Source organism: Falco punctatus, assembly GCF_963210335.1.
Source record: "Falco punctatus genome assembly, chromosome: 12".
In the NCBI taxonomy this organism is placed as follows: domain Eukaryota; kingdom Metazoa; phylum Chordata; class Aves; order Falconiformes; family Falconidae; genus Falco; species Falco punctatus.
Window position 1 is genome coordinate 25,269,621 of NC_137592.1, and position 13,289 is coordinate 25,282,909.

At 49.3% G+C, this 13,289-nt stretch overlaps 1 protein-coding gene and 1 long non-coding RNA gene across 3 annotated transcripts in view; one reads left to right on the forward strand and one right to left on the reverse strand.

The window, feature by feature from the left end:
• ESRRG (estrogen related receptor gamma) overlaps positions 1-3,283 on the reverse strand; it is a 406,798-nt gene extending 403,515 nt beyond the window's left edge. The window contains exon 1 of one of the 2 annotated variants that reach the window (XM_080408468.1): positions 2,396-3,283. In XM_080408468.1, coding sequence (XP_080264594.1) covers positions 2,396-2,397 — 2 coding nt within the window. In that variant the 5' untranslated portion in view covers positions 2,398-3,283. Of the gene's footprint in view, positions 1-1,462; positions 1,625-2,395 lie in introns of those variants that run through there. The other variant, XM_080408460.1, reaches the window with a different exon arrangement.
• Positions 3,284-4,263: 980 nt separating this feature from the next.
• LOC308072096 overlaps positions 4,264-13,289 on the forward strand; it is a 31,494-nt gene continuing 22,468 nt past the window's right edge. Inside the window, exon 1 of the long non-coding RNA XR_013931488.1 lies at positions 4,264-11,343. This is a non-coding gene — a long non-coding RNA (uncharacterized lncRNA). The remainder of the gene's footprint in view (positions 11,344-13,289) is intronic.

Consider the following 13,289-nt stretch of genomic DNA (forward strand, 5'->3'; position numbering starts at 1 on the left):
AAACCAAAACACAAACAAAAAACCCAACAAACCAAAAAAGGCTTTAGTTTTGAGGGACGCTTTCTGTCCAAACCCTTTTCTGCTGTACAGAGCAAAGAGAGGCTCTCGGCGTCCACTCATCTCATTACTGCTGGTTGTTTGGGGTTTCTCTTTTCCTCCTAATGGAGTAACCTTTCACAAGCGATTGCAATTTCGGGGGGGGAAAGGGTGAGTAGGTGCCAAAACAAGCTGGGGGTGGGGCAGAATTTTGCGTTTCAAGCAATTTAGCAGGCAGCAATTCTGCTTACAGCAGAAAGGTAGGTGGATACTTGAAAACATCTTCCACCGTGGTGTCCTACTTTAGCAATTCTAATTAAAACAAGGTTTAAAAGATGCAAAGAAAGAGCAAGCTCCTTGCTTTATTTCCAATGGGCGTGGGGGATACCGTCAGGCACAAAGTGCTTCCAGCTTGTTCTAACGTGCACCTTTGTTTAAAAGAAAAAAAAAAAAATCAAGCTCGTCCTCTGATTTCAACTAATGTATTTTTAACTGGATTTCTTTCCTCTGCTTTGTGTGATCTGATACCTACCGTGTAGCCCTGGCCCACTTTCAGCCCTGCGGGTGCCCTGTATTGTGTGTGTGTGTCTGAAAGAAAAGGGGAAAGTCTTCCACCTCACACTCCTGTGCCCTATACCTGTGCTGGGGAACTGACTCGTGTCCAAGCCAGTGGTCAGCAAAACGCGGAGCCTATTCCTGCTCTCGCCGCCTAACCCGAGAGGAGCCGTGACTTTGTAGGTCCAGCCTGGCTAGCAGGGCTCTGACCGGCCGGCACCTTGAATCAATACAGCAGCCGGTTTTCTGACGCTTCTTTTCCACGGCTGCTTATTGAAAAGGAGGCTTTACTGCCACCTATAAATAGCGCTGCGTCCAAGTCACTTTTCTTTTTTTCCTTTTTTTTTTTTTTCCTCCCCCCCCCCCCTCCCCGTAAAGCAGCAAAGTTATAACCAAGATACCGCGAGTTCTCCTGGCTCTTTTGCGGGGGCTCGGCTCCGGGGGGCCGTGGTGGAGGTCCCGGCACCAGGCGCGGCTGCGCTGCAGCCCCTGGGGGGAGGAGGGGGCTCCGGCGGACCCGGGCACGCACCGGTTGCCTTTGAACTTTGTTCACAGGCATGTGAGGGAGAGGAACAAATACCGATAACTCACCGTGCTCTTTGGCTTTCCAGGTGTAACTCCGTCTCTCCCTCTTCTTTGTGTATAAATGAGCAGAGGTTACATCCCGGGCACACAGTATAATGCCCTGGATAACCCCGACCCTGTTAATTTAATGCTACGCTAACCTGAGAGTGTGTGATTGGAGCTCAAGTGCTGCTTTGGAAAAGCGCCTCTCCATGCTGGAAGCAAATTCGCCTTCTCTGCCCACACCCCTCCTTTCCACGCGAAGAGTCTCCCAGCCCTGCATTCCTCCACAAACCAGGACACCTACCTTTTCCAGAGCCACGTTGCCTATTACAGATTTCATTTTCCCCCGCTCCGGAACCAACTGTGCAATTTCTTAGACCCACGTGCGGAGCCGTGCCCTGCCCGCTGCGTGGGGCTCGGCTCCACGCACCGCGCCGCGGGCCGGGGCTGCCTGAGGGGCGCAGGGCGCAGGCGGGGGGCAGGGGCGCAGCCCGGGGGGGGGGGGGGGCAGGGGCGCAGCCCGGGAGGCAGCAGCAGTGTGCGGGGGCCGCGCTGCCGTCCGCGCCGGGGAAGGGGCGCTCCCCCTGTCCCCAAAATCGCACGCACAGCCCGAGGGACCGGGCTGCTCTCCCGGCTCTTTCTACCTGCCTGCACAGCCGGCTGGCGGCTGGCGGCCAGTACTGCTGTACGCGGAGCGATCAAACCCCCTTATCCCCGCTCTCCTTTTTTTTTTTATTATTATTTTTTAAAATATTTCCTTTTCAATTCCCCTAAGTGGGGTTTGATGAATACAGCTTGTTACCCGCGCTGATCCCAGAGTAATAATCGTCAGGGGGTCTGAGCGCTCCAGGAAAAGCAGAGCGGAGGAAGAGGGAGGGATACAATCTCCGTTATCTCGCTGTTACTAATTCCCAGCCGGCTCGGACTCGGGGGACAAGGCGATCGCTTAACAAACCCTCCTCCTCTCCCTCCACCACTCCTTCCTTCCTTCCTCTTCGCCGGCACATTTTCTCCCCCGCGCTCGCCCACGTTTCATTCCTCCTCTTCGGGAGGAATAAGCCGTGCAAACTCAAACTAAAAAGAAGGAAAAAAAAAAAAAAAAAAGGTGGGTGGGAGAGAGGGAGACAGGAGGGGAATAAAAAAAATAAGAAAGGGGAGGGAGGAAGAAAAGGACAGAAAGTGTCTGTGCCTGATCGCTGACCATCTGTGCAAAAGGTGATCATTGTTAGGTACTCACATGGCTGGTGGCAGAGCAGCTCTTAGCAATTAATAAGTCTCTCAGCTTGAGCTCTTCTTTCCCCTTTTTGATGGTAGCGCTCTCTGTGTGTCTCTCTCTCGCTCACGCACACACACACACACACACACACACACACACAAACCCGATCAGATGCTTCAGGACCGGCCACTTTGCGAGGGGAACAGCACGGGAGGGTTTGTATTACTCCAGGTTCGTGTGTGTAGCCTATAAATAGCGAACTTTTTGATGGAATCAGCTAACAAATGAGAGGAGAAGGCGTAATTTTGCGCAGGGAGCCCCCCTTTCTCTTTGCAAGATTAAAACCCCCCAGGCAGCAGACAGAGCTAAAGTTGTGGGTGTGTAGAAAGGATTTTCACTTTATTGTGATCGTGCGCGAGATTTTTGTTTGTTTGCTTATTTTAGGGGTTGTTTTTGTTCCTCCCCCCCCCCCCCCATCCCCCCCGAGCTATACGTTACATCCTCCCTCCCTGCCTTCCCAGCCAGGGGCAGGAACTGACCCGGATTAGCACCGACTTTAACTCCAAGTTGGAAACACGGTGCGTTTGCGGGGGGTGGGTGAGGGTGGTTGTGGTTTTTTTTGTTGTTGTTGGTTTGTTTTTTTTTTTTTTGGTGGGGTGGGGGTGGGGGATCCACGCGGTGCCGGGTGGAAGTGAAGGAGGCGGGCAGGCAGGCTTCCCTGAGCGTTCCCGCACTTTGAAGACAAGCGGGGGAAGAGAAAGCAAGCAGGTCCGAGTTACCAGGGTGAAGTGCTTGCCTGGGGCTCTGGGGCAGCCACGGGCCCACTCGAGAGCAAAGCCCCGTGAACACGCGGCTGCGCGGCCCCCGCTCCCCGCCCGGCGCCCACCGCACGCCCCGCGGCCCCTGGGCGGGCAGCCGCGGGGCCGGTCGGACGGCTCGGCCGGGAGTGCCGCCCACAGCCGGGCCGCCGGGGGCAGCCCCCCGCCCCAGCGCCCAGCCTGGCCGCCCTCGGGCAGCACCTGGGAAAGCGCCCTCGGGGCCGGCTCCCCCCCGCTTTTTGTTAAGGGGCTGAGCGGCGCCGGCAGCTTTGGCCTTCCCTGGGAGCGACAGTTCCCTGTCTCCAGGGAACATTGACGTGCGGGAGGCTTAAGGCTGGGTCCCTGTCAGCGGAGGAACTGCCACTGATAAGGACCCTACCGCGGCAACTATGAAGAGGTTTTCTCCCCTGACAGGTACCTGACAGGACTGGCCGGGGAAGATCTGCTGACCTGTCTAAAGAAATATATCTGTGTCTCCCAGAATGGCAGGACAGATGGTGCCAGTTCGCGCCGCGGCGACTTTGCTCGATGGCATACACTGAGCGGAGTTGATGAGTGTTTTGTTTTTGCGGCAGGGAGGTGGCGGTGCCCTCAGACACCCCGTGGCACGGACGTTCTGTGACACGTCCGCTCCTGTAAAGGCGCCAGTGCCGCCCAGACGTGCGCCGGGGGGGCGGGGGGGCAGCGGCCTCGCTCCCGCCTGCCTCTGCCCCGTCCACGTATACGTGACCTGCCGCAAAAACGCCCAGGACAGCGGCTTGTAGCACCTTTGCGAAGCCGCTTGCCGCGCCCCGCAACCCCCCCCCCTTGTCCCCGAACCAGCCCTAAAAGTCGCCCCGCGCTCGGCCCATTCCACTCCGCGGAGGCGGCCGTCGCTGAGCCCCCCCCCCCCCCCCCCCCCGCCGCCTTTGTGCAGCCCGCGGGCCCCCCACGCGCTGCCTGGCCGCGGCGCGGGGACGCTCACGGAGCCCCCAGAGGCAGCGCGCGCGCTTTGCGCACCGCAGGACCCCCCCCCCCCCCAGCCCCCCCCAGTCGAATCGCCCTCCTTCCTATAGCCCTGCCCGGGGGGCAGCGCGCAGCCCGTGCGCGGCGGGGACGGCCCGCACCGCATCCCCGGCGGCTCCCGGGAGCGGCGACCGCGGCCCCGCGCAGCCCCGCGCTCCCTGCGCGCCGCAGCCGCTCCGCCGCCCGGCTCCCGAGTGATGCTCAGCCCGGCGCGCCGCTCTGCCCATACACGTTTCCAATCTCATGGCTCATAAACTATCCGCAAAGGGATTTCATTATTCACCTTCGGTAACCGACAGAGGAGAGAGAAAGGGGAAAAAAAAAAAAAAAAAGCCATGGACGCCCCTAGGAACAGCGAGGCCCGGGCCGGGCTGAAGCGCCGGTGCTGCCCGCCCCGCGGTGTGCGGTGCGGTGCGGAGGTCGGGCTGGCGGCTGCGAGCTTTCCGCGCCGCTCCGCGGGCTGCCTCCGCCCGGTGCTGGGCTCCGGCCGCTGCTTATTGTCCCGGAGTGACTGAGGTCAGCCTGGCACGGGGGCAAAGCAGAACCGTGAATTGTGTTTTACTGGGAGCGGAAAAAAAAATTCCGGAGGAAAGAGTAAAATCTCGGCGGCCTGGCGCGGTCTGGTCTTGTTTGTTATGTTTTCTTTTTTTTTTTTTTTTTTTTTTTTTTTCCTGCGATAAATACCATTAGGAGTTATTTAGTTCTCCGCTGAAATCTGACACATCACACCCCGGGTGCGAAGCCGAAGCCACCCGGTGCGGCGCGGCGCGGTGCGGGCAACGCGCTCCCGCGAAGGCAGGGCCAGCACCCAGGGCCGGTACAGGGCGGGGGGGGCGGTACGGGGAGTGGGGTGGGTGGGTACGGGCGGTGGGTACGGGCGGTGGGCAGCGGCAGCGGCCTGCGCAGAGCCGGGCCGGGCTGCAGCGGGGCGGGCAGCCGGGGCAACCGCACGCCTCAGCAGGGCGACCGCAGCAACGCAGCACGCGATCCAGGCAAAGTTCCTGAAAGCCTGGCTTGAGACAAACAGAAATGTTCATACGGTGACAGCGAAGTTTGTTTCCTTCTTTTTTTTCCTCGCACTCCCCCCCCCCCCCCTTTTTTTTTTCCTTTAAGAAATGGGATGCGAAAAAGTTTAGACCACGAAGTAATTATAAAAACCAATATAGTGAATTTTAGACAGAGACCCACTTCGCAATTTTACACCGAGGAGCGAAATATTCTAGCGAAGTCTGGGGTCATCACCGACGGTAGAGCAATGTTCCCTCCCTGTTTAATATACATGGTGTGGGAGATGAAGTGAAAACATAGCTAGCACCTGTAGTGCCAAAGGAAAAAAAAAATCAAATTACTACATCATTTTTTGGGGCTATTTTGCAGGACACTCTTCAAAAATAGACCCATATTTAATTATCTCTCTAATGATTTTCTCTGCGCGACTGCTAGTTAATAGTAAGGAGGCAATGGGGTTTCTACTGAGTTTTATACATTCTGCTATCTTAAAAAAAGAATAATTTCCTTATGTGTTAATCGCGCATCTGGGACTGCAAGCGACCAATCTGGACCAACTTTTAATTAACACGTTGACCTGCCGAGGAAGCAAACTCCCTCAAAAAAATAACATATGCGTTATACCTATGCATACCCCGCCGGATCGGCGTGACCCTGGCAGCCGCGGGGCTCTGCTCCCCCTTGTAGGGAGGAGGTGCTCTGCGCAGGGGCCGGGAGATGCGCGGGTAGCGCCGGGGTTCAGCACCGCCCGCCGCGGGCCGGGGCCACCCGCGCAGCCGCCCCGGGGGCGGCGGGGGCGAGCGGAGGCCGTGGGGGCAGGCGGGAGATTCGCGCTCCACGGGAGGTGCCTTACCAGCACCAGCGGGGGGGGGGAGCACAGGATCACGCGTGGGTGCTGCAGCTCCGCAGCCTGCCCGCGGCTCCCCGGCGCCGAGCGAGGTCAGGGCCTGGAAGATGAACTCCTTTCCTCTCTGCTTCTGCCTTGCCCATGCTTTGCATTTCTCTCTCTCTTTGCCCTTCCCTTTTAAATTCATTCTATGTTTTACATTAGTTTTTTGGTTTGTTGTTTTTTGGTTTTTTTGGTTTTTTTTTTTTTAGTTCCCACGCAGACTTCAGGCAGGTTAGATGCCTGACTTCCTCCCCTCCCCCCCCCCCCCCCCCCCCCCCCCAGGGACTGGAGTATGTTACTACTGAGTTACACTTTAACTTCTCTGCAGGTAATAATTAAAGAACTTTTTTCTAAATCTCTCCCCCCCCCCAGAAACACCGAGGCTTTCTTTCGCAATAGGTTATATTGATCACCCACGCAGGCACGCTCCTGGAGCTGCTGCCGATCGCACACGGCAGGTAGAGCTGCCTGAGAGCTGCTCCTGACTCGGCATGCTCTGCACACACTCTCCTGGACCTTCCCCAGTTTTTTCCGTGAGCTGAAAGGTTTATTTAGGGATGCATTTCCATAAACACTTCCAAATCCCCCCCAGGAGGAAGGTCCACATGCAGAAGGGGACTGACAGTGGCTCAGATGCATGCAGCCAGGCTTTGGCCATACCGCTGAATTTTGTGCCATAGTCACATTATGGGTGAGCTTCAAAATAAAGAGATCTAGAGGGAACAAAGTCACTGACATCAGTAGGGGAGTGTCTCTGTCGATCGGGAAGACCTCCAACTTTTTTTCTAGCAGCGATACTTTCCAAAGAAAACCTTCAGCCACATCTTAACAGCCGTACTGAAAGTTTTAGGTGCTCTGAGTTACTTGAGATCATAAATTAATCTGCCAGAGAAGTGCAGCACACACCTGATATCAAGGGAGGGTCAAGAGCTGGCCAGTTCCAGCTGGTCCTGCATTTGATTTACTTCAGACTGTTAAGATGTATGCTGTGGTGTTTTGATAAGAAAAAAGGAGTCAGCAGTTTGATTTGGCAATTCTTTCTTTTTCTTTTTTTTTTTTTTTCTTTTCCCCTGAAGAGGGCTGCAGTTTAAGCTAAGAAATTTGTTATCGCTGCTGGGGTGGCTTTTAGCAGAGGTTCTTGGTCTGCATGGGGCTATCTCATCACTTACTGTTAACTGTGTTTCTTACTCTCCTAAGTGAGCCAGACAGTGGCATGAAGTTCTATGCAGCTTGTCTACCTCGGGCCTCCGGTGTCTCTGGCTTGTGCCTTCGCCGGGGTTCACCCCAGCCAGGGTACTTGGAGCAAGAGCAAAGGCAGTGGCTATCAAGCAACCCATCACACCAGCCAACTGCTCTGCTGCCGTGTAGCCCTCCTGCAGCTCTCCCCCTCGCACCTCTCTTTTCCATAGGGCCTTGCCCCTGAGTTGCATCAGACACCTCAGAAATATGTGAAAATTTTTTTTCATACTGTGCCAGCGTACTCATACAATCTGAATGTGGGAGGCTGCTTTTTCTTAGCTGAATTATTTACAGGTATCTCCTGCACCTGCTCTGCCCTCTCTTACAGCCCTCCCAAGCTTTCAATTACAGAGAGTTAAATCACAGAAATTACGCAAGGGATGTTCTCTCTGACATGTGTCTGTGCAGTGTAAAGAATACCTGCAGTACTCCAGACAGGAGGGCCATGGCACAAATAACACCCCTCAGAAGCGGCAGCAATGGGGCATAAATGGGGGGCTAAGAATCAGATCAGGATTTTTGGATTCTATCCCTGATCTTTTCTCCTTTCCTCCTATTTTAGTTCCTCTGCCTCTAAACAAGGGAAGTAATAGACACTGACCCTATTGCCTTTCCACGAGGCAATTGATGTTTAAAAAAAATTGGAAATCCTCAGAGGACGTAATCTGTGACAATACTCTAAGGTGGATGTGCTGCCATTGCCTGTACTGGGCTTGGCAAACATTTCTCAGCAGAGCCCATATTTTCTGCTGCATGTAGCTTTAGAAAAAACATCATCACTTAGGCTGAAAACTGATATGCTGACCGTCTGTACCGGCCAGATTATTTTGAAAATACCTGCCAAAACAATTTGTCCATTTCCAAGAACAAGGTTATGGAAAAATAAACAGTTTTGCTCATACTAAAAAAATGGAAACTTTTTCCTTTGAAATGCTCTGCTGCCCTCAGGCTTTGAAGCACAGACTCAAAATGTGACCTTTTTTATTTAAAATGTGCCTTTCCCTCTCTGTCTGAAAATGTATCCAAATGTGACTAACTTGTAAATATTAGAAATTTTGTCATGAACACACTCTCAGTAATGATTTATTTTATTCTAGCAGGAAAAAGGAATTGCTAAAGATTGGCCCTCTCTGCAAACAGAAGCTTAAGGATACAGCGGCGAGGTTAGATTTCCCCTTTAATCCCCACCTCCAAATTTTCCCCATGAGTCTGAGCTTTGGCGCAGAATCTGAGAGGTAGGAATCCTATCTTTTCTAAGCTCCAAACGATTTGAAGGTTGTGTCAAGAAGAAAGGTCTCTGCATGAATACGATGGGGAGGAAAAAAAAAAATTCCAGCCTGTGACAGAGAGGCGATAGAAGCAGCCAAGCAGTCCAGAGAGAAAAACTGGGACTGGTGTTCGGAGGTAGGAGCCTGGGACTGATTAGGTAAGGAGACACAGAGGTTGTGCAGAGAAAGCAGAGAGAAACCGTTTGGTTTAAGAGCCTGGAGGGGAGGTAGAAGGGCAAGGATAGCAAAACCAACTAACATTGTCAGCCAAGAGCAAGGATGCGTAATTGCAGGATGTCCGGAGTGGCTGGGCTGAATTTCATTTGAAACATGGTAGACATTCTGAAAGTCAAAATGTTTTATTTCACTATTTTTAACTGATGCAGTTCAGCTGCATCATTATTGCTTTTTATTTGTAATAGAGTCTTCTTTCGGATGCTAAAAAAGAATTAAATGACCTTCAAGAGAAGTGTTTCCAAGCTGATTCAAAACATTTTTTTAATTATTTTTTTTTCTGTGTTGCCACTGAACTAAGGAAACATGTTATATATTCAACACTAGCCACAACATCAGGCACTGGGATGTTAAGGAAATGACTAATCTGAGGGTTTCGGAGCACCTTGATTCAGTCTCCATACATTACGATACATGAGCACACAGATTTTATTCCACAAATTTCCTGAAGCAGAAACGAAACCCTGCAAGGTACCCTTCCTCTGGGGAGAGATCAGAACTTTGTAGTTTTTATTCACTGTTTTTGTTCACTAGATTCCTGTATAATTTGTCACAGAGTTGGGTATGGTTCACGTATGAGATAGAGAATTACAAGAAGAGAAAGCAGGGCTTTGTGGCAAGGTGATAGCTGAATTTTTCCTGCTGAGTTTGCTTTCATTCCCCTTTTACCTCAGAGCTTCTACAATGTGAGGGAAGTTGCCTCAAGAGGTAATGATTAATTGAGATTTTTCATATTATGAGGGCCCATCTTGAAATTTTGGGGTCTGGTAGGCTGAAGTCTCATTACCTCAGACAAAGTCCATGGGACTGTGCATTTTCTACACCAAGTGATGCAGAATGCCAAATGGGTTGAAAAATGAAGTAGACAAAGTCTCTAATTGGATACCCAAAATTAGCCGGCATTTTTTACTTTAATATAATTTGTTTGGCATACAGTTCTATTAAAAAAGATAGGATGATCTCATCCCTTCAATTTCAATCCCTTCTTCCAGGCTATAAAATATGCTTGCTAAGTACCCAGATACTACAGTGTGGTGGTGGGAGAAACAGGAAAAGGACAACAGTGTTGGGCTCAGGTTAGGATTTGTGTGCCCCAAATAAAACCTACAGTCCCATATAGGTAAGCTTAACAGTGGAAACGAACTCCTGAAGCTTTGCCCACGTACTGCTCTGAATGCCAAAGGAGGGCTCGTGAAGATCAAGCAGAACAGTCCCCCTGCCCTGTCAAACTGCATTCATATACCATTGCACAAGAGTGGATGAAACAAAGGCTTTGTAAAGTTATTCATGAAATAGAGGAAGGAGAGGGAGCAAAAAGGAGAGGAACAAGCCCAGGTTATCAGAGAACATGGAAATAAGGTGCTGACCCAGAGGACACCAAAGTGCACGTCTCTACTGGTGAAAGCACTTGTATCTGGGACACTTCCATTTCAGGTGCACGCAACAGCAACTTGCCTTCGGTTACTGCAGTCTTTGATTTTAATGTCCTTCCAATTGCTTCAGAGCTAACATTTTTGTATTACATAGTCTGAATTTGGAGGAAGACAGTTTTTCCTGAAAAATTCTTGAGCATCTCCAAGTACATGATGGTGTGATTAGAAGCTGTGTGGTAAAGCATCTGCAGGAGGGATTGGTACTGAGCAGTGTGATTAGCTTGCTTTCTCTCACTTCCTACTGGCTTTAAATGTTCATAGAGCCTGTAATGCTCTTTCCATTTGTGTGTGCATATGTCTATGTGTAAAATATGATATGGCTACACAAGGTTTATCCCCTGCCTAATTTCTTGCTCTTCTTTTTAATTTCCATTAAAACACAGGCTTTTGCATCGCTTCTTTGATTTTTCATTCCTTACCAATTTTCACTCCTTCATTTTTCATTTCATTCATCCCCACTGCAAGTTTAGGGGTATTAGTGATACCTCACTTATTTTAACAAATGGGTTTTTTTTTTAATTATTTTTAAGGAGTTGAGTGCTTATGAAAGGTAGCAGGTTGATAGCTTTTAGGCAGCATTTTGGCTTATCTGCTGATCAGGTACAACACAGGTAACGCCTCTGTTCTACCAAAGTTAGGCATAATAGAAAAGAGGTGACTGAACTGGAAAGTCCAAGTACCCTCTGACCTTTTTTCTCAATTAGCACATATTCAATTTCTTATTTAGTTGGTAATACTGGCACCTATTTATTGGGAACTGGACTAAAATCTTCAAATGGTTTTAGGGGGATGGTTTTACCATTAGGAACCCAGATTGCCCTGCGTGGGTCTGGATTTGAAGAAACAGGAAAAAAAACACTCTTGAACTTTTGAAGTTCTGTTGCCTGTGTTACAATACAGAGGACCTGCAGCATCGCTCTCGCTTTTACTCATAGAGATAGGAAGTGCCATCACCAGGCACGTGATCCTGACCTCAGTCGGAGCATCCTTGGCCTGCAGTCAAGCAGTCGCTGCACTCACTGAAACAGCCTGTCTGCTTAGCCATGGATTAAAATTCGTCCACTGATCCAAGACAGTAAGTGAGACAATAATTTTCTATTCCTACTTTGCTTCACAACAGATCCTCATTCAGAATAAACCTGCAGTTTATCATCACTTTTTATGCCCAGAAATAACCACGGTGGCATTGGAAAATTGTACCTGTAATAGCTTGAACAAATGGGATAAATAAATGCAAATGTAAAAAGAGAAAATGGATCCAGTTTTTAGGAACACTGAGACTGTATGAAAGCGCAGTATAAAGATAGCTTCAGGAGTCCTGATGCAATCAGCAGTCACCATTATTTTGAGTAGTAACTTGTAACAAATAAGTGCCATTTCCTCTAAGCAAGGACCTCTTCAGCATCGCTTTTACCACCAGAGCCTAACTCTCTGCTTCTCTTAACAAACTACAGGCTTAATCAAAACGTTTTAGATTAAATTGCTTAATTCTTTCTAGAGACCTCAAATATGTGAAGTACCCAGTGCATAAAAGAGGCAGCTTATTTCAAAACGAAGCATAACAGAGCAGACCTGCTAGGGAACAGACCCTCTGTCTTTTTCCCATTGGTATTAGGTACTGTGCCTGGATTTAGTAACAAAGCAACGTATACTTCCAAGTCCATCATTTTTATACCAATACATAATCTCAATTATGTAATGTGAGAGTGGCCATCTGGCTGCTTAGGAACTGATTTTGACCCAGATAACAGCAAACGTTATTGTATCAGAGACAAAAGTTTTAGATGTGACATCCGCATCTCCATTGAGCAACATTAATAAAGCTAAAGCAATTTCATGATGTAGTGTGAAAGTCATGTTGATGGAAACCAGTATATTCACTGCTGTATTTATATACCCTACATTATCAGCCTTTTTGCAGAGCCTGATTCCTCTCACCATGGCCAATAATAATAGAATAAGGAAAAAAAAAAAAAAAGAAGCTTTTCTCAGCGTATCTGACCAAGTCAAAGATCTAGTATTCATGTCAATAAAGCTTTACTATTGCTTGTGATGATAATCCTATATCATCCCACCCCTGAGGTGACTATATCTCAATCATGAATGAATAGATTACTATATAAAAGTATGCACCTACTTTGATGTACAGTAATCTGAGTGTATCTCTGTATCTTGGAAGGCTCCAAAACAACAATAGGCGCCACAATAAATCATTTGAGTAAAAGATTAACACTCATTGCAATAGCACTGCAATATTTCATAGGTACCTGTTCAAAGGCAAAGGTTTTATTCATAAATACACTGATGATATAACTGACTTGGACGCTCCTAGCACAAATACATAGAGAGAAGTAAGAGAAGTTTATTCTAATTTTCTGGATATGAGGATGCCTATTCCTACTAGCAGTGGCTGGTCCATCTTTGTCACAGTCGTCATTCAAAAACTCCCCGCTCAATCACCCATATCACCAACAAATAGAAGGTGAAAAGCAGAGTTGTCTGGGGAAGTAAATTTAAAATGATGAAGATATTCTGGACCTGCTGTGTGGCCCTAGTAGTTTGCTCCAGTGAAGGTTTGCAAAGGCATAAACAGAAATTAGGCAAGAGTCAGCCTCCCTAAAGGCAGATCAGTGCCAGTCTCTCACCAAGTTCAACTTGCCAAGGAGATCTACACTGTTAAACTACTGTCATGGGGTGGTTTTGGTCCCATCCTGTGCCCCCCCAGGTTTTTTTTTGTCATGGTTACTCCACATTGATGTGAATGAGGAGCATACAGAGGCTTAGTTGTGACACCAGAGAAGTGGTAAGTGCTTGAGACCTGGCAGATATAATTTGTGACCCTTGCTAAGTTTGCAGATTAGTTTAGCTCTCCCTTCAAAAGACAGAGTAGTTTTTAAACTAAGTATTCATGACAAAATGCTTTGACAATAATTAAAATGAAAATTCCGTATATTTGAACTCTCACTATCGAATGGGAACTAGTGTAAAAGCAGATGCATGCTTTCATTGCAACAGGCATAC